Genomic DNA, 27,892 nt, shown 5'->3' on the forward strand with positions numbered 1-27,892 from the left:
TGTTTCCTTCACTTGGCTATTGTAAATAACATTGCTATGAACATTGGAAGAACAATAGTTATAACTACCTTCTATGTATTTTCTTTAATTCATTTCTCATTTCAAGATGGCTTCTCCTTCACCAAGCCATGGAACTACTTTAAGAACTAAGACTTCTAACTCATTAAATAGTCACCTGTATTCTGATGACTCCCACATTTATTCTTGGCAGTAACTCTGATCCCTAACCTAAATCCAGCTACTTACTTTACATTGCTCCTTAAATTTCTTAAAGCACATCAAGGACAACAGGTCTAAAATTGAACTCATGACCTTCCTCACTCCACAGACCTAACTCCTCCTCCAGGATTTCCTACCTCAAGGAATGGCTCTGCCAATGCTGACAGTACCTATTGCCCAGGTCAGAAATCTGTATCTCCTATATCCAACACAATGCCTGCCTCATAGCTGGTACTTAGTATTTGCTGAATGTTTATTGAATACTTTTATGGAAACTGCTGTTAAATCAGACTCTCAACTCCTTTATAGACCAAGAAATGAATGATGGTTTATCTAACATCCAGGCAGATCTTTACTGACTCTAAAAATCCAGGCTCTTTCTATCATGCCAAAGCTACCAGTATTTACTCCAACAGCTGAATGCCTTCTAAAATTCCCATCATTACTGTGCATCAACATGCAGTTAAATGAATGGATTGATTATAATTTTCTCTGCTCTACCAAATTTCTAGTTCTCATACTGTGCCTCATGAATGTGTCACTGTTGGAAAATGAACACTGTGTATTCAGGGCATTTAATGGCAAATTTGAGTGAAAAGTTGATATCTTGATAGGAAAGATTTCTCTGAGCTCTACGAAGCATTTTTGAAAGCAATTTTTTTCAGCAGACTAAAATTACATGCAAAATTATCTAAACTATTCACATATAATAGGCAGTCACACTTTGTAGCAGATGAAGCTTTCAAAATGTAGGAAACGAAGCTGAATAATATCAACTTCTGGTCTAAATACCTCCACGTCTCTGTTCATGGCTAAAGGCATGAAATGCAAACAATTACAGTACACAGTAGTGTGAGGCATCAGGTAACAAGAGAGGACACCATCATAGCCCTGAGCATACAGGGCAGTTGCTGCATTTTATCTACTATTTTAGAGACCTGCTAAGTATGTGATAAAGGATGCATTATTTCTAGATTTAGTCCATTATTTTACCTTTTTTACTTCAATTTTTTATTTATTTATATTTAGAAACAAAACCAATTATTGTATTCTAGGGTATTATTTTGCATATGGATATCGTTATTGCTTTCTAGGATTACATTTTTAAGTATACTTTATTGATTATGCTATTACAGTTGCCCCATTTTTTTCTCCCCTTTAAACCCCTCTGCCAGGCACCCCGCCTCCCTCCAGCATTCTCCGCACCTCCGCTTAGTTCACAACCATGGATCATATATAAGAATTATTTGGCTTCTCCATTTTCTATACTATTCTTACCCTCTCCCTCTATTCTTACACACCAATTAAGGCTTCTTATTCCCTGTACCTTTTACCGCACTCTTCCCCCTCCCCATTCCGGCTGATAACCCTCCATGTGATCTCCATTTCTATGATTCTGTTCCTCTTCTAGTTATTGGCTTAGTTTGTTTTTGTTTTTTTATGTTCAGTTATTGATAGTTCTAAGTTTGTTGTCATTTTACTGTTCATAGTTTTGATCTTATTTTTCTTAGATAAGTCCCTTTAACATTTCATATAATAAGGGCTTGGTGATGATGAACACCTTTAACTTGACCTTATCTGGGAAGAACTTTATCTGCTCTTCCATTCTAAATGATAGCTTTGCTGGATAGAGTAGTCTAGGTTGTAGGTCCTTGCTTGTCATGACTTTGAGTATTTCTTTCCAGCCTCCTTCTTGCCGGTAAGGTTTCTTTTGAGAAATCAGCTGACAGTCTTATGGGTACTCCTTTGTAGGTAACTGTGTCCTTTTCTCTTGCTTTTAAGATTCTCTCCTTACCTTTAAGCTTAGGTAATGTAATTATGATGTGCCTTGGTGTGTGCTTCCTTAGGTCCAACTTTTTGGAGACTCTTGAGTTTCCTGGACTTCCTGGAAGCCTATTTCGTTTGCCAGATTGGGGAAGTTTTCCTTCATTATTTTTTCGAATAAGTTTTCAATTTCTTGCTCTTCTTCTTTTCCTTCTGGCACCTCTATGATTCAGATGTTGGAACATTTAAAGTTGCCCCAGAGATTCCTAAGCCTCTCCTCATTTTTTTGAAGTCTTCTTTCTTCATTCTGTTCCAATTGAATGATTATTTCTTCCTTTTGTTCCAAATCACTGATTTTAGTCCCAGTTTCCTTCCCTTCACTGTTGGTTCCCTGTATATTTTGCTTTATTTCAATTTTCATAGCCTTCACTTTTTCCTCTATTTTGCAACCATACTCAGCCATGTCTGTGAGCATCTTGATTACCAGTGTTTTGAACTCTGCATTTGATAGGTTGGCTATCTCTTCATTGCTTAGTTTTTTTCCTGGAACTTTGATCTGTTCTTTTATTTGGGCCACATTCCTTTGTCTGGGTGCACCTGTTAGGTTGTAAGGGGCAGAGCCTTAGGTGTTCACAGGGGTGGGGGATGGCAACGCACTTTGCTATGTTGTGGTGTTATATGTGGGGAGGGAACTTTCCTCGCTTCCCACAAGCAGATTATGCTCTTTCCGGTGCTGATACCCAGGTGGGTGGGCCTGTGCATGTTCTAGGATCCTGTGGGCCCCTCCAACACACTCTCCTCTGAGACTGGGAGTTTCTCCTGCCACCATAACCCCCACAGATTTTTACAGCCAGAGGTTTTGAGGCTTTAGTTTCCTGTACTGGACCCTGGATTGCATGGTCTCTCCCCCCATTTGTTCTTCCCTGTTCATCTGCACACGAATGTGGGACATCCTGGTCTGCCAGCTGCTGCCTTGTCATGGGTCCGCGCTGCCCCAGCTTCCTGGCCCCACCCCTTTTATCTATCTGGGCGAATGTTTCTTTAACTTGATTGTCGGACTTTCATATAGTTCAATTTTCTGGCCAATCTTGTTTTTTGTTTTTGAATTGGTTGTTATCTTTCTTTTGGTTGTGTGAGGAAGCAAAGCTTATCTACCTATGCCTCTAACATGGCCCAACTACTTTTCTTTGTGTAGTACAAGCAGAGTGGGGCAGACTTTGGAGGGATTAAGGAAACTTCTTCTTACCGAGATTTCATGCCCCAGACTACCTTAATTTCATTAAACAGTTGTTGGTTAACTATAATAAATCCACTGGAGGTGCACCACTGTCTAGTCATCATACCTTGAGGGCAAACAATGTAATTTCTCAGTCACCTGTTCTTTGAGTCAATCATTCGCAGCTGATGCTTTTGAACTGACTGTTCAACAAGATTCTGAACAATAAGTAATGAAATCTGAATGTGGATTAGAACCCAGTAGATAATCCTTCCATTCTAATAATAAAAATACAGCCCCGACTGGTGGCTCAGTGGACTTGGCATTGTGGGCATTGTCCCACAAATGAGAGATCGCAGGTTCAATTCCTAGTCAGGGCACATGCCTAGGTTGCAGGTGTGCTAGAGACAACTGATGTTTCTCTCCCTTTCTCCCTCTCTGCCCCTCTAAGATACATAAATTTTAAAAATCTTTAATAAAAATAAAAATACAAGGTACTGTATCCATTTGAATAATTCCAAAATTTTAAACAAGAAATAATTTTCATAGGTACAGTTTGGTCAGAGTACCTCATCTTTTTTTAGTTATAAAGTTACCACATTCTCTCACTTAGCTTTTTTCCAGGCCACAAATATCGATAAATATTTTGTGATAATAGCAATACCTAATATTTATTAAGCACTTATATGTGACAGGTACCTTACTTAATTCAGTTTCTCAACCTCGGCAGTATTGACACTTTGGACCTGGTCATTGTTGTGGGATATTGATCTAGTATGGTTAGCAGCATCCCAGGCCTCTACCCTCCCTTAGTTGTGACACAAATTTCTCCAGAAATTGTAATCATTCCTTGAAGGGCAAAACTGCCCCTGAGAACTATTGCCTTAAATGTATAATTAATTAATCCTCTAAACCAGGAGAGTCAAATTCATTATTATTAGGGGCCACATCAGCCTCGCGGTTGCCTTCAAAGGGCTGAATGTCATTTTAGGACTGTATAAATGTAACTACTCCTTGACTATGGGCAAGGAGCTTGGCACTGCCACTGGGTAGAAACAAGGGGCCAGGCCGGATAAAACAAGGTGGAGGGCTGGATTCTGCCTGCGGGATTTGTTTGCCACCTGTGCTCTAAATTCCTTAAAGATTCTATTCTCCACTGTACAGGTGGGCAAACAGGCACAGAGATTCAATAACTTGCCTAAAGTCATACAGCTTGTAGAGATATAGTCGGTATTTGATCCAAGATAGTCTTACTCTACGGCCCTAATATCCATATTAAGCTTGGTTAGTCTTCATTTACAAAATTAATCAAATTAGTGAGTCATTTAGCAAGTCATTAGAAAGTAAATTACAAAACAAGAAATTTCTGATTGATGGCTCCGTCAGAGGCAGAGGAAATCTGGTTACAAGGTATTTTGCAGCACAGCTCAGTGTGGGGCATACAGGATAGGCATCGTGCTAGGCGGTGGACAGTTGGCCAACAATCAGGTGAAGCCATGGAGAGTCACAACAAACTGCCTCCTTTCTGTCCTTCTCCCTTGTTCCCTATTTGACATTATCTTCCCTCTCTGATACTCTAGAGTTCTCTCCTTAAAATGCAGACTGGTCCCAGCCTACCCAACAAGACTGCACAGCAGACCCACCACTTTATAGCAAACTATGAGGGCTGAAACTTCCCTAAGTGGCATTGTTCTTCCTGAAATCAGCTACCCAAACTGTCAATCAAGTGTAAATGAATCTGATTTTGCTGAAAAGTCAGATTCATTTGGCAGTTTTATTCAATGATCTAAGGATTTGCAAATCAGGTAACACCCAGAGTGTTCCAAAGAAAAGAGAAAAATTAAAGAGTTCTTAATAGTAAAAAGTACGTTCTTGAGAAAAAGATCAGCCCTGCATTCTTAGCTTCTGGATTGGTCTGATGGTAATCTTTGTATGGTTATCTGGATAATGCATGTCAGGTGGTCTGGATAACACAAGTCAGGTGGTCTGGACACATGAACATTCTTTCCTAAGTTCTTCAGAGGATTATCTATAGGATATATATATATATAGGCATTGATGTACAACCGAAAAGTTCAAAAAGGTTACATTCCCAGGCCAGTTAAAGCAAGGATACGATTATTTCCTCAGCCTCAACCTACTTTATTTTAGTAATTTATCAGCTTGACTATACCGACTCCATTTTTTTTCTTTACTCTTTCCTCACTACTGTAATGATACATGAATTTCTATGTGCAAGAAACCTAAGCTTGAATTTGCAATGCACATGGCTTTCTCTGGATGGTGACTTCTGTAAACACAAAATTTTACCACCTTCTGTGGGACAAGAGACTCAGGGTAAGGGAGCTCTATCATCCTTTGTGGATGCCATCCTTTGGGCAAGAAAGTCTTCCCTCGCTGTCATATGTAGGGAGACAAAAGGAATTCCAGTCTTCTCCCCCTACTCATTACCTCTAAATAAATGCAAGGAGACAACTACTTGTTTTCTTTGACCCAGAGAGTGTTATATAATCACGTTTTTAAAAGCCTTCCTATCTGGGAGTGCCCAGTGTGAGAATTTTTCTTTAAGATGCCACTGAAATTTAAACTAGTTTCTATAATTGAGTACTTTAAATCTGCTCAAAACAATTTTCAATTATTCAAATACTAACAGAAATCTTCCTTAAAAATATAAACAGACAAGAAAATCAGACTCAAGGTTACACTGATATAACAGAAAAAATTTTTATTGTGGAACTATAAAGGTCAATGGTTAAAAAAAGAAAAGAATCATGTGGATTACAAAACTAGGTTGGGTGGTTTAATTGCAAGAATGACCAGATGAACCTCATACACTAGCTATCAAGCAGGCTTGAGGGTGGAAAGTTGGCCTATTTTTAATCAAACTACCTTGTCTTTTGAGAAAAGCAGAGTGAAAAATAAGCATATACAAGCTTGGATTTAAAAAAAAGGCTTCTATTTATTATTTTTTGCAACTATGATCTTTTAAAACAGGGGCCTTAGGAAAATCTGCTTTGGCAAGCAACTGCAAAGGCTCCTGTTGAGAGGAAGTGAAAAGACTGGGCTTATATACAAGGGCTGCTGGCACCTTCAAAGCACAGGGGATAGTTCACAGCGAAATGTAGTCCTAAGTAAATGGGTTTCAGGCAATTTCAGTGTTAAGATAACATCATTAAGAGTAGAACAGATTGTGCTCAAACCCTGCTGTTTATAATTAACACGTTGCTTCCAAATACTCCAGGGTCTCTGGTAAATAGTCTTCTGCTCACATCCACCCAGACCAATCAGAGTATTTTCATCAGATTCCATGCTGGGACAGCACCTGTCTGGACAAATCCAATAGAGCCAAAGAACTCCTCTCCCTGGCCAGCTAAGTAGTTGGATGAACACAGCTTGGCTTAGTCATTGTCACAATGTCCATATGGCTTTGAAGCTTGTTTTCACAAGAAATCATACAAGTATTTTATTATGTCAAAGTTCACCGTCCTATAAACAAAAACAGATAATAGGTTAGCATCCTCACCCCCCAGACTGCTCAGCTTTGTATGTATGACTCTGTGAAGCATATGCAAAATAATTCACAGCTGATGGTAAATAATTCTATAGTGCTGTCAAAAGCACCATGATAAGACTGACATTAATTTTTCAAAATGTAACCAAGAAAAGTTTCTTTAAAAAGTTTATTTTCCATTCAAAGTTTGTTTCTCTGAAAAGGACAAAGTTAGAACTATTCAACATTGTGTATTTCAATTATACTACAGAAAGTTTAGACTTCATCTGAAAGCTATTTGCTTTTTGTCTAGTAACCAGAATAAAGTAATTAGAGATGCAAAAGTATTTAAATCTTTGCTTTTGAACACTGTTTATCTTCCAAAACACCTGTTTTATCATTACAGAATGCATAGCTCATCTGTCCTCATTTGAAGTTTTCATTCTTTTCAGTCTTTTAACACTGGCTGACCTGTGTATGTATTGTAACTAAATCTGTGTGATCCAAGAATACGATACAACAGACTGATGTGAATGTATATTTTTGTACTCTGACAGCAGGCAGAATAAAATAGCAGGGAGAGAAAGACATATAATTATTTTCTTTTCTCCAAACTCATTTTTCACTATAAATATTCAGACTTGGAGGTTTATTATTTGAATAAATGGTCAAAATAATTAGATATAATGATCTAGCAATAAGTATAAAATTAAAGCCTTAAAGTATTCAATTCTGCAAAAATAATCATCCATGTGAGAACAGCCTTTTAAAGATTCACTAATTGCATGCTCTTATTTATTAAACCATCATCAATTAATGTTTTTGTCTATCATTTTGTAATATACTTTCTAAAAACGTTTCTAAGCAAATGACTGACATCTCAAATATTTAAAAAATTTGGAATGTGTAATTATAGATACTGCTTATGAAAACACATTTAAAAATAACTGAAATGAGATGCTATAGCTATTGTGGTACCTAACAGAGGACTGAAAAATACCTTAATTGCTTCTTTACAACTGTGCCTCTCTGACGAACATGCACCCTTTCCAGATGCACACAACACTGCCAAAACAATCCTATTATCACCAGAAGTAATAAAACAACTAAAAATAGGCACTAAAATTAAAAAAAAAATCTTATCTCAGACATAAAAACATAAAAGGTATAGTTATATATCATAAAAGCTATTTTATTTTTATGTGTCTTTCTTCATTGAACTCTGGGACACTCCCACACCCCTGACAAATCCATCAAAAAGGTACCACTAACAAATCACTTTAAAAAACAATCATGATATTGGTTGAAAAAAAATCTTTTTAAGAAGATCTTAGAAGAAAACAAACATAGTAGGCTATTTTTAACCACAAACAAAAAGGGCAGTGAAATTTGTACATCTCTCCAGGCACATTTCCCTATAATGACTTTGGGTTTTAAGGTTATAAACCTAAAGTGACAATGTAAAGTGAACTTACTGTTAACTTTCAATGTTATTTCTTGGCATTGGGTGAAAAAAATAGTTTAGAAGAAGCTAAGACTAAAATAATTAAAATTCCAATACTATGGGATTAGAAGACATTATTTGATAGAATATTACATAGCCATAGAAAATGATCAATATGAAGAGATACCTACAATATTACGAGGGGAAATGAGAACAGAGAATTGCACCTATGTTGTAACAACTAAGAAGAAATGTTTGTATAATGAATTAAAACTAGAAGAGAATATAAACAAATGAAAATACTATGATGTTATTGGCAGGACTCCTTTACTTTATTCCATAATCTATTTGTGTAACTATAGCATAGTTGGTGCAATAAAATTTCCTTTAATGGAATGACCGAACTGATTCAAAAACTAAGCAATTTAAATGTATTCATTTATAAAAGCTTCACTACATTCTACTTCTCTGCTTTGCCACTGCGAAATACTCAAGAATACTGAATCATACAGTTAAAATTTCTGGACTTTTTATTAAAAACTAAATTATTCAGGAACTGAATATATAAGATCACTATTTAAAAAAAACATTTCCTCCTCAACAAGTATGACTACCTTTTTCTATCATCCCTCCATCCCCCAACATAAACAGGTGACCTGCCAATGGATCCCCACATGTATTATTCTAAGACATGGCAGAATAACCACAAGGGCAACATCAAAAATTATGTAATATAGTCCAAAGAAAACTTTTTTGCTTTAAGGACCTGGAAACAAACAATTTACTTTAAAGAAAGTTTTAACTTACAAAGGGACTCATGTACTTTGCAAGTGCTTTCTCTAGTTTTTCATGGCTTCAGATGCATATTAGGTTTATAGGAATATATTTTTAAGATTTTGGATAGTTTTCATATACTACAAGATTTTCTCCCACAGAACCAAAATGAATTATTTTCTACAGTAAGCATCTAGAAAGAAATAGGATAAGCACAAACAGTGTTGGTGGCAATTTGTCTAGGAGTAATTTTTAAATCAGAATTTAGAATATTTTAATATGAGTTAATTACATATATAGCTAAGGAAATAATTTGTCTTCATCCTTTTATTTCAGTTTGTTGATTCTTTTATGACACCAAAATACTTCTTTCCTATGGGATATGTTTATTTCCTTTTACTTTAGTGGGCAATTTGAGTTTGAATTTTTTTTGTTTGTTCTCCTGACAATTTGCAACTGTACAACTTCAAGCTGTAACCTTAAGTTATCTTGTTGTGTCTTCCTGCTGACTAAGGAGAAAAAACAAATTGGAAACTTAGAGCTACCTTTCACACAAAAACAGTCCAAGGGCAATATTAAGTAAGCTTCTCAGTCATCTGTCTTTTCCCATATTCTACCTGTATATTCTGTGCGCCCTTTCTACAACAAGTCTCCTACTGCTTCTTTGAACAAATCTTTCCACTGTTCTCTATGACCTCTATCTCTTCAAGGAACTTGTTTTTTTCTTCTGGGCTAACTGAACAATGGCTCCTCATAAGGACCAACCCTCCCCTTCAGCTCTGACCAACACAGTTAGATTCACTCCTGTACTCAGGTAGTCCTGTCAGGTGGGGTTGGTGTCCTCACCCCAAAAAGCTTCCTCCTCTGAGACTCAGACCATTCCATTCACCATCCTTATTCCCTTTATCACCATTTCTTACTCACTGAATAATGTAGCACCAGTTTAGTCTACCTTTCCATCCCAAGATCTACATGAGCCTTAGTGACTTCTCTGCACACTTATCTTTTTAACCTTCAATGGCCTTTCCAACTCTCTCATGATCCACAATCAAACTCAGAAATGTCCTACCTCCAAAAACATAAATGTGTACATTTCACCCTCTCACCCCCATCTCTTCCTTTAAGCTGCCTGGAACAACTTGAAATAACCAGTTCATAAACCCCTTCATTTTCTCCTGATCAAATACTTACTAAGTATCCATGTACCAGGCACTGAACTGTTAGCCATCTACTGACTTTACGTTTTTCCTGCCCTTCCTAGCTTAAACTCCAGTTTGTCCCTTCAAGCTTTCATTTGTTAGCATTCACTGAATTCACCTGGCAAAACCCCAATCTGATGTGATTTCAATTATATCCTTTTGCTGCCCCAGAACCTAGCATACTTCCAGAATGCTGTTGGAGAAGACCACAAATTTCAGATTCGTGTCACTGTAAATTCAAGGTCAGGAACTTCAACTAGACCCTCAACACTCCCAGCAAGTTGCTTTCCTTTGTCAGTACTTTCTTCCATTCCCCACAGCAGCTATTTCAAACATCTATATTCCCCTCCAACTGCTACCACTTCTGTCATTAGTCTCAATTTTGCCCCCTCCTTTACAGGTAAACTCGTAGTCATCAGATCAGAATTTCCTCAACTTCCTGCTACCAAAGCTCAACACTCAACTCTATCTGCACCCTTTCCTCTTGTTTTAATACAAAAGGATTCCCCTCCTCATCCAAGGCTATTTATTTCTAAATTCCATGCTATATGCCATTTCAAGGTCCTCATGCTTTAAGTTAATCTCTTTTGTATCATTAATTCCCCCTCTCTAGCAGTCCTTTCCTGTCAGCATTTAAACATGCTGAAATCTTTAAAAAATAATGACCCTCTCACAACACCTTTCGTAGGTAATAATCCTCTCTCTTTATGGCAAAACAATCTAAAATATAGGGTCATGAGCATAGCACATAGATCTATTATGTTTGTTACGATGTTGCCAAAGCCTAGCATAGTGATTATAATGGGCAACACAATAAATGTTAAATGAATGAAGCCATTCTTTCTATCTGCTGCTTCAACTTTCTTAGAAATATTGTTTAAACACACTATAATCTGACTTCTACCCCACTGTACTCCTGAAAGTATTCCTGATAGAGATACAAATGACTGCTTTATCATTAAGTTGGGTGGACTCTGCTTTATTTCTTGGTAGCAATTGACAATTTTGACCATTAATCCCTTAGGTTTTCTTGTATATACAACTTTATAAATAACTCCTTTATCTATTTAAGCTCATAATTATCCATTTGACCTCATGTGGTTATCCTTCAATAGTATGATTTTTAATAACTATACAGTGGTTTTTAAATAAGAATTTACAATAAGTTACTAACCCATTCCCTTATTGGACATTTAGGTTGTGTTCTGTCATCTAATTGTTGGTTCTCTGCCACAGACATCTGGAACTAGGCCTACCTACCTCTCCCTTGGTAACTATCCTTGGGATAACCATCCTTGGAATCTCCTCTCTCCACTAGGCCTAGATTTGGAAGGAGACTTTGTCTCTTTAGCTTCCTTCTTCTTGCTGCCCAAAAGACAAGCCCTTTCATCTGAGCTTTTACTTTTTCTCACTATAGGAAAATATGTGATATTTATATATTTGGCATATACTAAGTTTAAAGCATTGTGGTAGGTTTGAAGTAAAGTAGAGACTGACACAAATACCATCTCTGTTTTGAGCTTTATGGACTTATGGAGAAAGAAAGATGAATTCTCATTGTTAAATTAATTAAAACTATGATAAGTATCAGAACACGTCAATGGAACCTGAATGACTGTATATGCATGTGTGTGGGGGGGCATAATATGATGGTTGTCAGGGTATATTTGAGGCTTCTTGAGCAGTAAGCTAGACAAAGGAGAGAAGGAGTTGAAAGTGCTATATATATGCAAAGATGGCAATCACAACAGTGAATACCAAGAACTGAAAAAGCCAGACAGGCTGAAGTACAAATACCTAGGAGAGAAGTGTGTGCCAGATGTGGCAGGGCATGAAGGCAGGGGCCAGGTCACTGGGGCCTTCTCAGCTATTTCAAAGATTCTGTTGTTATCCCAATTTAGAGTTAGGAAAAACTTTTCGAGGCTTAAGTAGGAGGGTGACATTAAATTTTTACATGATCATTTTGGCTATGGTGTGGAAAACAAATTACAAGGGGATGATAAAAGTAGATAGAAGATCAATGAGGAGGCTATTAGAGAAGATGATGGTGGCTTGGTCTATAGGGATAACAGTAAAGTGACAAAAGTGAATGATTTTGTGATCTATAGGTGGGAACTGTAGGCTCCACAGGACTAATGCTTGGATGTTGGGAGTGTGAGAGAGAGCAATGTCAGGAATCTTGGGTTTCAGGCCTGTGCAACATGGCAGAATACAGTGCTAATTGCTAAAATAAACACTGGAGGAAAGTTGAATCATTCCATTTTTGATGGCAGGTGGAAGTAGAAGAATTCCTGAGTTCGGCTTTGAAAATATATTGATGTAGCTGGGAAACATCCAATAAAGGTAAGGAATACAGAAGAAAAATCTTGCCTTTACAACGAGGGTTTATTAATATATAGGTGTTGTTGAAGTCATGGGTATAGCTAAAACTGACTAGGAAAAAACAGGAAGCCTCAAGGACCAGCTACACTTAAAGGTTAGGTAGAGAAGATAAGCTAGCAAATGTGTCTTAGAAAAAGCAGCCAAAGAATAAAGAAGAAAACAAGAGATTGGAACCATGGGCTTTAACAGAAGAGAGTTTTAAGAAAGACAGAGCGGTCAACAGCCTTAGGTGCCACAGAGTGGACAAATAGCCTGAGGAATAAAAATTGTTCTAGGGAAATGGAGAAAATGGAACTCAAAGCAGAGGTGGAAGAATCCACCCTAGGTAGAAAGAGGCACGTCCCTAGTGAAATAGGAAAGAAGAGATGGATACCAATGCACACAACTGAAGGAATACTCAACTGCTTGGTTTTAATTTGATCTGTGAAACAGAGTGAATGCTGAACAGAGTGAATACAGATGTTAGGATTTGTAGTTTGAATAGAGTCAAGAATCTAGGTTGAAGTCTGTGAAGCACATGCTGCAGTCCTTCAATACATGAAGTAGAATGGTTGCGAGGCTGATGGAAGATAATCACAGGAGAATAGGGAAATAGAGCCATTGCATGAGTCTCAAGATTTGGGGGTTAGTAACAATCTGTAAGTGGCAACAAGAAAACAGGATGGCACTCAAAGTGCCTGCAACCCTGACTGGGGTTTGAGAAATAAGTAGCTACCACTACAGAGAACTCCAGGGAGAACTAATACCCCCAGATAAGAATCAGGTTTTCATTAAGGCAGAATGTTAGGAAAAGACAGAAGAATATGGGAGAAAGGGAAAGAACAGAAAGTTAAATCAGCAAAAAAGAAGTGGAAGGGGGCAATGTGGGACGACAGAGGTAGTTACTCTTTGGACACTGTCCATGGAAACTGAGAAGAGTCAGCAAACAAAGGTAACGAAGTAGGTTACAGAGTTGCCAAGTTCTACAGCAAAATTCCAGGTGTACAATTCCTGCTCCCTTTTGAAGTGCATTCAAAATAAAGACGTGCATTTCTCTGGATGTGTCTAATATCACTGATGCTGTGGATTAAGTAATGCCCAAGTCACTTTGGTTCACTGTATATTCACCATATCGGGCATTGACAAACCTGTGTCCTGTTCATGATTATGTTGGGGCACGGCCCCACATATTCACAGTAATTACAAAATCCCTGAAATGAAGGTATTTCATTCAACGGTTATGTCTAAGAGACTTTGATAGAGTCTCTTAGATATAGAGTTATTAATATTGTAGTTTGGAAAAAGAAAGTTACTGCCTTATGGTCATATTGAATACATTCAAAAAAATATTTTGCTCAATTTCTTCTGTGTAAAAATTTGCTCAGTTTTATCATAACAACACATTTCAAAATCTTCATTTTATGTTTTTAGAGTCTATGCACCATCAAAATATTTCAAATTCCTGCATCATATTATCACTTTTGATTCACAAGAGGCTTTCAGGGTACAGGCTGCCAAACTGTACACATCAGAACTTCAAATTAAAGATCTGCAAATCCATATGTCAAACTGTGTGCATTGAATAAATAATGTGTCATGCCTATATGTTATTAATTTTTAATTTTTAAATAAATGTAAATTATTTTCATGATTCATTTAAAAAGGATATTAAAATAAATTCATATTCAAAAAGGCTGGGAAGCGCTGTCTTATGGGTTGTCTTATTGCACACACCAGGCTACATACACAATCACCTCTTCTACCACAAATCCTAACAGGTTGTTATCCAGCTGCAACCATGAGATGGAGTTATTTATTCATATAAATGGCTAGAACATTTCCCATAACAGTAAATACACCTCTTTGTGAAGAAACTCATTACATTTTTAGACAGGTCTCATTTTGCCAGTTCTTTCCTAGAACTTCTAACACTCTACAATTACTCAGAATTAGTTTCATCCATTTTGCACAAGACAATCCTGAAATACTTGAGACAGTTACCATATCCTTCCTAAGGCGTTTTTCTCACACCGCATCCCTCAGTCAGGGATGTGACATGGTTCCTCATTCTAACACTGTCCTCATGCCTCCTCAGCATGTACCTCTTTGTCAATGCCCCTCCTAAAACTCCAAGCCCAGCGCAGCACACCAGATTTGACCTGCCTAGGGCAACACACAGTAGACAGACCTATTATATCCCTTAAATGAGACACCAGCATTTTAAAAACCTTATAGTCAGCTCAAATATTAACTTCAGCCAAGCCTCCCCCACCCTGTTTGAGTACATATGAGTTTTTTGTAGTAAACTGTCTGTTAAATCCTACCTTGCTATTATGGGACCATTATTCCATTCTGTTAAGGTCGTTCAGAATCTTGATTTTTGCCATCTAACATATTAGCTAATTCTCCCAGTTTTATGTCATTTGTAAATTTGATGAGAAGATTCATTCTACAGTGAAACTTGTTCATTTTTGGCACTTCAATGATCTTTTCTTGCTTAAATGACTAACTGCATTTGGAAGAACATTAATTTTTATATTTAGTATATAATTTACACAATTCAAGACATTTTATGGTCATCACCATTCTATGATTACCTTGCAATAGCTCTGATGAAGTCCAGAGACACTGTGCATTTGTATTTTGGTCCATCAAGCTGGTCGTCATGGCCGACCAGGGTCAACAGCTGCAGGGTCACTAGAGAGGTGATCTAAACATAAGAAAGCATTTTTATGAGAAAATGTTGCAATGAGATTACACGATGTCCTTTTTCTAAAACATTTTATAGTTCCTTTGATAAAGACACATAACTAAATTCACAAGAATATCTGCAAAGAATGTTACTACTTTGAAAAATGTATACACAAATTTGTAGATATGCTTCAAGTCCTAGTTAATCAAACAGTCTTTAAGGATTTCAGAGGAGACAGCTTTGTTTCATTAATGACTCATACACTACTGCTACCCTTTAAAAACTACAAGTAAAGCACATTCCTTCTCTCTACATAAGGATTTTATGGAGTTCCTATCTAAACATCTCAGAATATCAAATCTATATACTCCCTTGAGAATCAAGCAGCAAAAGTGTAAATGTGGGCCTTTTACAAAGTTAGGTAGCCGGTTACATGAACAAAAAGTAATACATTCTTCAGACCTTGGCTTAGTCTTGCTTTAAAAACTGTTCACTAATTAGGTAGTCAGGAAAACACCAGAAGATTAATCCAAACTAAAAACCACCAAAGGTTTGTTATTGCAAGATCCCTACTCAAGGAAATGCCTGAACTGCACCTCCAGGTGAATGTGATCCCAGTTAGAAGGTCTGATATATAAGGAATGAAGAATGAAGAAACTGGTAAATATGATGGTAAATCTAAATGAATTTGCCTGTATAGATTGTAACAATAATGTATTATGTGTTTAAAGATAAGATACTCAATACCAGTAATATATAAATTACCACTGGAGAAAATAGTTTAAATGTTCTAAGGTCCTGTGGCATCTGAGAGAAAATTAAAAGTACTCATTAAAAATTTCAACTTTAGTAATTTAAGTACGAATATGTACTTACATTATACTTTTTAAAATAACAACTAAGAGAATAAAACAAGAGTGTGTGCTTCTTAATTAGTAGAGGGGGAAAAACTGAATTATAAAAATAATCCCCCCCCCATAAAAAGAAACAAAAACAGGTTGGACAAATATGAAATATAAGACTTCCAGTCAAGATGGTGGCATAGGTAAATAAATAAGGCTTGCCTCCTTGAACAACCACATCAAAATTGCAATAAAACTGTGGAACAACCATCACTCAGAATCATCAGAAATTGAGTTGAGTGGAAGTCTGAGAACTACTGAATTAAAGAAACCACATCCATCAGACTGGTAAAGGGGGCAGAGATGTGGAATGGGCTGGAACTACATCCACACACGGTAGACAAAAATTCGGGAGGGATATCTTGGAAGCAATAAGTCCCAGCCCCTCACCACCCCCCAAGCCTAGGGTTCCAGTGCCAGGAATATAAGTGTCCACAACTTCTGGCTGCAAAAACCAGTGGGAATTGAGTCTATGGAAGAAATTTCTGGAGTCCCAGGGAGTTCCTCTTAAAGAACCAATACAAGGACTTAGTCACTCCCCCAGAGCTCTGGCATATCATCTTGAAAGGAACCCCTGGCATACAGGGAGGAACTGAAGTGTCTGGCATCCAGGTGAGAGCCAGGGGACAGCATTCTCCAGACAGAAAGGTGAGAGGAGGCCATTGTTCCTTTTCTGACCCCTCCCTACAAAGAACCACAGAGCCGGCAGGTGGGTACCATATCTGAGACTCCATCAACCACACTAACACTGTTAGCCCCACCCAAGAGATCCCCAGAGGCACCATCTCACCCAACTTACAGGCCCACCCAAACTGTTTACAGTGGCTTTCCATATGAATGGCTGGTCTTGGCTCATGATTCCCAACTTCCTAAATCCTCACAGCTTGGCTTCACCTGGGAATCTCCAAGCCCAGCACAAGTAGCAGCCATCTTAGATGCTATGTACCTCAGGCAGGGTAGCCCAGGGCAAAAAACAGATGGAGGCTGACTTTGATCTGCACAACCTGCAAAACTCCAGAGCCTGTGTACCCAGTGGACAGCTACAGACCACATCGGAGCACCACCACCCTGCTGCCTCCACAGAGGGCAGAGTTTGGTGGTCAGCAGTCATGGCCTGTCCTTGCAGCTGACCTGCCTATAGCAATCAAGGCTCAACTACAAGAGGAGGGTATACTCAGCTCACACAAAGGGCACACTTTAAGTACCCAGCTTGGGTGATAGGGGAGTCTGTGCCACTGGACCCTACAGGACACTTACAACATTAGGCCACACTACCAAAATAGGGAGTTATGGCAGCTCTACTTAATACATAGAAACAAACACACAGGCTGCCAAAATGAGGAGACAAAGAAACAGGGCCCAATGAAAGAACAGATCAAAACTCTATGAAAAGAGCTAAACAAAATGGAGATAAGCAATCTACCAGATGAAAAGTTCAGAACACTGGTTATAAGGATGCTCAAGGAACTTAGTGAGGAGGACCTCAACAGCATTAAAAAGATCCAGTCAGACATGAAGGATACACTAATTGAAATAAAGAGCAATTTACAGGAAAACAACAGTAGAGTGGATGAAGCTGAGAAATCAATGATTTGGAACATAAAGAAGCAATCAGAACAAGAAGAAGGAAAGAGAATCCAAAGAAACGAGGATAGTGTAAGCAGCCTGTAGGACAACTTTAAGCAATCCAACATTCGCTTCATAGTGGTGCCAGAAAGAGAAGAGAAAGAGCAAGAATTGGAAATCTATTTGAAAAAAATAAGAAAGAAAACTTCCCTAACCTGGTGAAGGAAAGAGAAACACAAGTCCAGGAAGCACAGAGTACCAAACAAGATGGATGCAAAGAGGCCCACTCCAAGACACATCATAATTAAAATGCCAAAGGTTAAAAGTAAAGAGAGAATCTTAAAAGCAGCAAGAAAAAAGCAGTTATTTATCTATAAGAAAATTCCCCTAAGACTGTCAGCTGAGGAACTTCCGACCAAGATGGGGGTGTAGGTAGATATGCTTTGCTTCCTCACATGACCAAAAGAAGGAAAAAAACCAATTCAAAAACAAAAACCAACCAGAACTACCCGAAAATCGAACTGTATGGAAGTCTGACAATCAAGGAGTTAAAGAAGAAACATTCATCCAGACTAGTAAGAGGGGCAGAGATGGGCAGCTGGGGCGGAACGCTGCAGGGCAAGGCAGTGGGTATGTGAGACTGGGCATGTGAGGCAGCAGCTGGCAGACTGGATAAAGTTAAAGGAGTTTATCATCACAAAGCCTTTACTATATGAAATGTTAAAGGGGCTTATCTATGAAAAAGAAGATCATAACTATGAAGAGTTAACTAACAACAAATTCACATATCAACAACTGAACCTAAAAAAAAAACAACAACTAAGCAAATAATTAGAACAGAAACAGAATCACAGAAATGGAGATCACATGGAGAGTTACCAGTGGAGAGGGGGCAGGAGGAAAATGGGGAAAAAGGTACAGGGAATAAGAAGCATAACTGGTAGGTGCCGCCAAATAGACAAGGGGAGATTAAGAATAGTATAGAAAATGGAGAAGCCAAAGAATTTATATGTATGACCCATGGACATGAACTAAGGTGGGGGGAATGCTGGAGGGAATGGGGGTACAGAGTGGCGGAGGGCCAAAGGGGAAAAATTAAGACAACTGCAATAGCACAGTCAATAAAATATACTTAAAAAAAAGACTGCAAGCTTGATTTCTCAAAAGAAAGTTTGCAGGTTAGAAGGGACTGGCAAGAAACATTCAAAGTCATGAAAAGCAAGGATCTACAGCCATGACTGCTCCACCCAACGAAGATATCATTTAGAATTGAATGTAGTTTCCAAGGCAAGAAAAATCTAAGGGGGTTTATCATCACCAAACCATTATTATATGAAATGTTAAAGGGACTTATTTAAGAAAAAGATCAAGACTATGAACAATAAAATGGCAATAAATACATATCTATCAACAATTATAAAACACAAACTAAGCAAAGAAGAAGAACAGAGACAGAATTATGGATACAAACAACATTTGATGCCTGCCAGATGGGAAGGGTGTATGGGGGAATGGGTGAAGAGGTGAGAGGATTAATTAGTATAAATAGGTAGTTGTAGAATAGCCATGGGGATGTAAAGTACAGTGTAGGAAATGGAGTAGCCAAGGAAATTATATGCATGACCCATGGTCATGAACAAGTGTGTGGGGATTGCTTGAGGGAGTAGGGAATGCTGGGTAGTGGGGGGCAATTGGCAAAAAATTGGAACAATTATAATAGCCATAATCAATAAAATAAAAAATTTTAAATATGAAATATAAAAGAAGGTAATAGATATAAACAAAATTACAACAGTAATTATAAGTAAACTAACTAAATGCTATAAGTAAAAGACAAATATCAACTGATTGAAAAACTAAATCCAACTATATAATCCTTAAAGAGATACATCTAGAACAGGATATAGGAAGATTAAAAGTCAAAGGACAGAATAAGATCCTTTTGTTAGTATCCTGATTGTTAGTATTTGATGGCAAACACTAACAAAAAGAAAAATGAAGGTATATTAACACAGACAAAACCGATTTAAGAGATTTAAAGAAAGGTTCACTTAACAATGATAAAATACAAGCCTTGAGCTCATATCTCTTACAATATGAGTTGTCTGAGGTCTTTACTATGAAGGAATGAGACAGAAAAGGATGGGAAGCCAAGGAATAAGGGAATCTTTGGGGGAGAGTAAGTATTGCTGAAAAGTCAAGACAAACTTCTATCATTCCCAGTTTAGAAACAGGTAGGAACCATGATGAAAGCAGGCCTGAAATTTTAACAAATGGGAGACAGAGAAAAGCATTAATACAATCTCTCCTATGGCAAAATATATTCATTAACTTCAATCCTTCCCATTTTTCTATAAGGGATTCATGTGCTAAAGTAGGTTAATAATAGTCATTTGAAACTCACGCATTAATCTCCCTTTATTATTAAAGGCAGGTTTCTTTAGTAGTTCTTTCTCTATTAATATAAAAGAAACCATTGATTACCTTTTATTTTGCCAGTGGCATTTCTGTATATTATTCTTATGATTTCTACTTTCCTGTGATTCAAATACCCTCATATATTTAATCAATTATTTAACTCAAATAATGTACTGGGTTACTCTTCCATGTTTTTTCAAAAACTCAAAATCTGCCCTTAATTAAGTTAAAATTTCAAGAGTATTTTCAGATATCACATAGTTTTATTACTTTTACCATATTAGTTACAACAAATTTCCAAAGACAGTAAGTTGAACTAGACAGTCCCTTGAACTCACTCAGCTCTACCAGAATTCCATGGATAAATTAATCATGTAAACTGTGCAAAGAATACAGTATCATTTCAAGATGTAGAGGTCAAAAGGCATTTCCAAAGTACTAGGATAAATGCTCAAGTTCTGTGGGGGAAGGGTCTGATTTAGGAAAAGCTAATACACAAAAAATTTAAACCAAAATGAAGCAATTAAATTAGGATGTGGTTTTTCACATTAAAAAACATCAATTTCAGAGATTTGTTATTCCTTGGTCTTCTCATATGAACAAAAACAACATGCAAATACAGAGTTGAGGAGAACATTACATGGAAACACTGTACAAATGTATCAACAATGTAAAACTACTTTGCCAGTTTATTAAAATATTGCTAGAGTAAAATTTTTTTTAAAAGTACAAAGATTAACTTATGGGGCCAACATTTTGAAACTCAAAAATTAATTTATACCTATATAAAAAGTTCTGGAAAAAATATATACAACTTTGGGAAAATTATTTCTATATGTGCATAAGTACAAGAATATTCACCTTCCTCTCAATTATCTAATCCTTAAAATTATTTAATTTTTTTTGCATTTGCATATTAACTCTTGAGGACTTGCTCTAGGTACTATGCATTCAAAGATAAACAGATCACAAAAAATATTGATTTATTTCCTTGCCCAAATTTAAATGTTCATGACAATGTGATGAAGTCATATCTCCATACTGGCATTAATACCTAAACAGCTTGGTATGGTCTGTAGGCACATGGTAGAAGTCTTTAGTTAGTGAAGGTATTCAGGGCCAGATTCTTAGTGGTGTCTTGGTTTTGTATGTGTGCATGTGAATGCAGAATGTGGAGGTGGGACCAGAGTCTTTCCCATCTGCTGCAGTAACCATTCCTGTTGTTAGGGCCTCAAATGCAGAGAGATGATTTAGAGTAAGGCTCTAGTCCCAGTAAAGAATAATTTGGAATATTTTATAGCCAATAAAATTAATGCTTTAGAATGACAGTCTTTGGTGGAGAAAAGCTCTCTGACGGTAAAACAGCCCTGGCCGACGTGCCTCAGTGGACTGAGCGCCGGCCTGCAAACCAAAGGGTTGCTGGTTCTATTCCCAGTCAAGGCACATGTCTGGGTTGCAGGCCAGGTCCCCAGTAGGGGGGACACAGGAGGCTACCACAAACTGATGTTTCTCTCCCTCTCTTTCTCCTTCCCTTCTCCTCTCTCTAAAAATAAATAAATAAAATCTTTAAAAAAAACAACATGGTAAAACATATTTGAATATGCTGAATTGTTTTTTAGCACCTAGTTATAAAAGGCTTCTCATGCAATTAAGCTTTGAATTACACTGGAATATATTTCACAAATACTAAACCTAAATACTAAACTAAACCCAACCAAACTAATAACTAAACTAAAGAACCTAAACTGAAGGGTTAGAAAGAGGAGAAAAATACAGGAAGTCTTTTTCTCCAGACAGGATGGCACAGATTCTTCCCTGCTAAGCACAACTACACACCCTACAACTGACGTTAAGAGACAACCAAAGGAGGGCTCTGTAAGGTAGAAAGAGGAAGGTAGACTGCATAGGGACCTAAAACTGGAGGAAAAATGTAGAGGGAAGGAATCTTGTGACTCCCCATCCAACAGCATAAGGTGACCCAAGCCCAGTATCCTTCAATCCCCAATTCAGAAGAGAAAGCTACCCAGGTTAAGTTCATTCTTCCCCTGGACTGAACAGGAATCCTGCCAAAAAGAAATGGAACTTGTGAATTCTATATCTGAAAAAACTATCCATCTTCAATAAAGTAGAGAAAAAAAGTTCTCACGAGAAAAAACTAAAGAATCTGCCACTAGTAGACCTACATAAAGAAAGTTCTTCAAACAAAAGGAAATGATAAAAGAAAGAACCTTACGCATTAAGAAAGGCAGGTTGGTAGAAGAGTAGAAATACGGATTAATCAAATAGACTATCTCCTCCTAAGTTTTCTACATCATATTTGATTAAAAAGTAAACCACTACCTGATACTCTTAAAAAGTGGAGACGTAAAGAAATCTAAATGGAAGTGAGGGTACCATACTTCACTGGAAGTGGAAAAACATTGATACCACTTATAAAACTAAATATGCAATTACCATATTGCCCAGCAATTGCACCCTTGGGTATTTATTCCAAAGAAGTGCATGTTCACACAACAACCTGTACATGAATGTTCATAGTAACTTTATTTGTAATAGCCAAGAAACTGGAAAGAACTCAGATGTCCTTTGATGGGTTAAGCAAACTGTGGTACATTCATATCATGGAATATTTACTCAGTAATAAAAAAAGAATAAACTATTAATATACACAATAATCTAGATGAATATCAAGGAACTTAATTATACTGAGGAAAAAAAACAACCTCACAATTTACTTACTATATAATTCTGTTTATATAAATTCTTGAATTGACAAAAATTTTAGAGGTGGTGATTAATAGCCACCAGGGATTGAGGGCAGGGGCAGGAGGAAAGGGGGTGTGGTTATCAGAGGAGGGTCCTTGACAGGGAGAGCCCTGGCCTGTACCTTGACTGGGGTGGCAGATAAGCAATCTTACACATGAAGTAAAATTTCACATAACCAAATATGTACACACATATACAAAAGTAAATACATGTAAAAGTAGGAAATTTGAATAAGATCAGTGGAATGCATCAATGCCAATTTTCTGGTTGTGATATTATAGTTTTGTAAGATGTTACCATTGGGGGAAACTGAGAAAAGGGGACACAGGAAGAGAGAGCCTATATTATTTCTTACAACTGCATGTGAATTTACAATTACTTCCAAAACTATTTAATTAAAAAATACAGAAGAAAAAAATTTTTAACTTACATGGTGATGCATGTTAACTAGACTTAGTGTAATGATCATTTCACAATATATACAAATACAGAATCATTATATATACACTTGAAACTAACAATGTTATGTCAATTATTACCTCAATAAAAACATAAACAAACTGATAAAATATACAAAATACAGAGGGCTTTTAGAAAGACCTTACAATGTGCCAGAATAAATTCTACTCAAAATGTTTATATATCTATGAAGTTACAATAATTTACTTATAGAAATAAAACATTTTTTGACCCTAATTTACAGGGATTTTAAAGAAACTACTTGATAAAATATTGCTCAATGTGGGCAAATGAGAAGGTTCATTATTTCATATTGATATGTTACTGGGGTGAGGCGATATGGGTTTTAAAAGTTTATAGATTTTTATGGATTTTCTTATTGAAAAGTCAAATGATTACTTATGACTTGTGGTTCAGCCGCAAGAGGGGTTTGTAACTGCTGGTTTCATACTGTGAGCCCATAAGGCCGCTACAAACATGTGGCTTGTACAACTTATCTCTATAGAATAGGATTATGGCAAAACTATTATATAAATTCAAACCTGAGTGTTACTCTATTTTCCCAAATTCTACTATTTCTTTTCCTTTTTTCTTTTAAAATAGCATAAGGTTTTTTTTGTGGGCTATAAAAATCAACTACATTTCAAATTTATTAAAAACTGAAAAGTTCCAATATAAAAATTATTACAAAATAAAATTCAGAGCTAGCCTATCAGGACTAGCTAAAAATCAATGACTCGTTTTACGGATGAAAAAACACACATCATAAAAGGATAAATGACATTACCAGTCCCTATTCAGTCACCCCAAACAAATAGGTTGAGGCACTTAAACAGATGCTTCAAAATTATTTAATCCAAAAGCCCCAATGAAAAAAATATAGTACATTTACCATGCTAGAAAATAACAACTTTAAATTAAGCACTGAATCTTAAGAATGTTTAACATATTAAAACACGTAACGCCTCATTTTGGGTGTTGATGAGTATTAAAGATGGTCTGCCAAGACTATTAACTACTGGACTAAAGACTGCAGTCAGTGCTTTTTTATTCTATTGCCCTTCAAACACATATGTAGTCTTGTATCCACTCCTTCCCTCAGGATCTAGCAGAGGACATGGACAAAATTTGAGAGAGGGGGTAAAAAAAGCGAGGAGAACTAGTTAATATCAGGACCATTGGTAATTAGCAGTATAGCGATTAGAATTTATCCAGGCACTACAGAGCAAGTCACTACAGACACTGATAGATCTCCATCCCTAGATTACAGACAGACATTGTGCTAGGCACGTTACAGTTGACCCTAGAACATGGGTTTGAACTGAGCAGGTACATTTATATGCAAATTGTTTTCAGTAAATATGTACAGTACCATAAATGTATTTTCCTTCATGATTTTCTTTTCTCTAGCTTACTTTATTGTAATAATACAGTATAATACATATAACACACAAAATATGCATTAATCAACGGTTTATGGTATCAGTAAGACATCCAGTCACAGCAGGCTATTAGTAACTAAGTTTTGGGGAGACAACTTACATGTGTTTTGACGGTGGGGAGGGGTGAGAATCCATGCTCCTAACCCCTGCATTGTTTAAGTGTCATCTGTAATTTCTTCACTCCTCACAACAACTCTGCCATGAGTTAGGTACTAAAAATAAACCTATTTTTCCAGATGGGTAAACAACTTCAGAAAGGTTAGTAAATGCTCAGGGTCACTGAGGTAACAACAGCTCTGGATTTGAATACCAACTGAATTCAAAGACCATATTCCTCACACCACCCCAAATAGAGAGCTGCAGAACCCAGGCAAGAGGTAACTTTGTTGGGAGAGACTAAGAAAAGCTTTATGGAACAGATGAGTAAAATGACAGCTCTGGAAGCATTCCACACTGAAAGAAAGGGGTTACTATGAATATGCGGGAGGTTAGAAATCCAGCAACACAGACAGTGTAGGAAAAAAAAAACTTAAATAAAAGTGTAGGAAAGAGGATAAGAAAATATCTCAATATAGGCAAATATCATGCGCAGGGACAATCCTGTGAACAAAATAATCAGATGTGAGGGATCTGATGTCACCAAAGTAAAATACTAATGTGACTGTTCATGGAGGACATACAGAGGGCCCAGAGACATATGAAAAGATGCTCAGCATCACTAGCCATCAGATATATGCAAGTTAAAAACACAATGAGATTATCACCTCACACTGGTCAGAAAGGCCATCATAAACAAATCAACAAACAACAACTGTTGGAGAGGTTGTGGAGAAAAGGGAACCCTAGTACATTGTTGGTGGGATTGCAGACTGGTGCAACCACTATGGAAAACAGGATGGAATTTCCTCAGAAAACTAAAAATGGAACTGCCTTTTGACTCAGCAATTCCACTGCTGGGATTATACCCTAAGAACCCTGAAACACCAATCCAAAAGAACCTGTGCACTCCAATGTTCATAGCAGCACAACTTACAATAGCCAAGTGCTGGAAGTAACCTAAGTGCTCATCAGCAAATGAATGGATCAAAAAATTATGGTACATTTACACAATGGAATACTATGAAGCAGCAGAAAGAAAGAATGAGCTCCTACCCTTTGCACCAGCATGGGTGGAACTGGAGAGCATTATGCTAAGTGAAATAAGCCAGGCGGTCAGGGACAAATACCATATGATCTCACCTTTAACTGGAACATAATCAACAGAAGAAAAAAGCAAACAAAATATAACCAGAGACATTGAAATTAAGAACAAACTGACAGTAACCAGGGTGAAGGTGGGAGGGGATAACGGGGGAAAAGGGGGGAGGGTTTTCAGGAACATGTATAAAGGACACATGAACAAAACCTAAGAGGGGTAGGATTAAGGGTGGGAATTGGGGACAGCTGGGGTCGGGGGAGTGGTGGGAGGAAAATGGAGACTACTGTACTTGAATAACAATTTTAGAAAGTTGAAAAAAAATAAAAGCAAAAAAAAACAAGTTGCACACACACACAAAATAAAATACTAATGTGAAATGTATTCACTTAAAGATTTCACTTTTCATAAATCAGATTGCATATTATATTAGACACAAAATTATTGTTTTTAAGGTTTAACTTTTAAAGGATAAATAAATCAAGGAGGGGAATGAAAGCACAATTTCTTAAAATCTGAAATTATTAGACAACACTGAAAATGTTCTCCCAATGCAAAATTTCTTACACGTTTTTGGATTAAAGATCATTTACAAAAAAACTTGTGACTATATATCACACAAAGTATACTAATGATTAAATAAATTAGGTTAGTATAAATATTAACATTTAAAGAAGCAAAGGCAATAAAAAGGTCTTTTCTGAAATACTGGTATAATTTTAATTATTTTAATTACTTAAATAAATTTAAAAACTTGTGGGGAAATTATTACAGCCTTTCTTGGTTTCTGTTACCTATGAAGATATAATCTTTTGCCAATCATTAGGGCTTTAGGGTTTATATACTGTTTTCCACAGCTGCTTTCTTATCTATTGTATCAAGTTCAAATTCAAATTAATGAAATTCAAGTAAATAAGAAAGTAGCCTAGGCAGTAGATTTTCTTTTTCAAAGTGAGGATTTAGAATTTGTGCTAGGAAATACCAAATAAAGCTTTTTTTTTTTAAAGCTGTACTGAAAGTCAGTGACTTCACCTCTAAGTTTTAGTCATATATTTCCATTGATGGTTTTCCTCAAAACATAAATTCTGGTTTAGAGTTCTTGGTTTAAAAATAAACAAAACTCCCCAAGATCTTAAGCATCTTGCTATCGGAAAGAATGGTATTTCCCTATATTTTTAAAAAAAAATCATTATGGTATTTTTTTCAATTACCATTTAATCCCCTTATACCCTCTTCCCCCCAGCAATCACCACACTGTTGATTATTAGCAGCATACTGACACTAATTAAAAGATTTTATTATACTTTAGCTTTAAAAATCAATCTAATTCAAAGCCAAAGTATTTCCCTCTGACCAGCTCCTATGGCATGACTGATGCATTCACAAAGAAAAAGAAAAAAATGAAAACTTCCTTATACATAGGATATTTTTAAATTTAGACCTTAAATGGGGTTGTGCAATATTTGCTTCATTAATCTTTATTCTGTGTACTATTATGTTCTTTGTTCTCATCCGTGTAGGGGATGAGCTGATTAGTCTTAACAATAGGAGTTCATGTACCACAGTGAGGATTTTTTTTCTTAATCTGAGAGGCAGTCACTAACAAGCTTCAGCTGGAAGTAAGTGCTTGATGTTAAAACAGTGTGAACCTGTTCCCAGGCTAATAAACTATGTTCATTCTGCCAAAAAAGAAAATCAATTTACAACTGTAATTAATTTTGAACATTCTCATTATTTTTATACTTGCATAGGTTGGTATATATGTCAATTGATTTGTGAAACAGTCTATCCTGCTTGTCCTGAAGGAGCTTGACAATCTGAAACATATTAAATTATTTGAATTAAAAAAACCCTTAATGTGTGATATGTCAGTGTATGAAGGTCAACCCAACAAGCACTACATTTGATCTGATTTCAGGCGATGTGATAGTTCATGAGTATGTGGCATATAACAAGCAAGTTCAAATGACATTTTTACACTTACA

The 27,892-nt window shown here is 36.7% G+C and overlaps 1 protein-coding gene across 4 annotated transcripts in view; it reads right to left on the reverse strand.

The window, feature by feature from the left end:
• Positions 1-5,909: 5,909 nt before the first annotated feature.
• The window catches only part of ORC5 (origin recognition complex subunit 5), a 96,157-nt gene continuing 74,174 nt past the window's right edge, over positions 5,910-27,892 (reverse strand). For 3 of the 4 annotated variants that reach the window (XM_045193798.2, XM_024558812.3, XM_045193795.2), the window contains 2 exons: positions 15,065-15,177; positions 5,910-6,685 (listed from right to left, as the gene is read on the reverse strand). In XM_045193798.2, coding sequence (XP_045049733.2) covers positions 6,640-6,685; positions 15,065-15,177 — 159 coding nt within the window. In that variant the 3' untranslated portion in view covers positions 5,910-6,639. Of the gene's footprint in view, positions 6,686-15,064; positions 15,178-24,812; positions 27,725-27,892 lie in introns of those variants that run through there. The other variant, XR_008427091.1, reaches the window with a different exon arrangement.

This window comes from Desmodus rotundus, chromosome 6 (genome assembly GCF_022682495.2).
Source record: "Desmodus rotundus isolate HL8 chromosome 6, HLdesRot8A.1, whole genome shotgun sequence".
In the NCBI taxonomy this organism is placed as follows: Eukaryota; Metazoa; Chordata; class Mammalia; order Chiroptera; family Phyllostomidae; genus Desmodus; species Desmodus rotundus.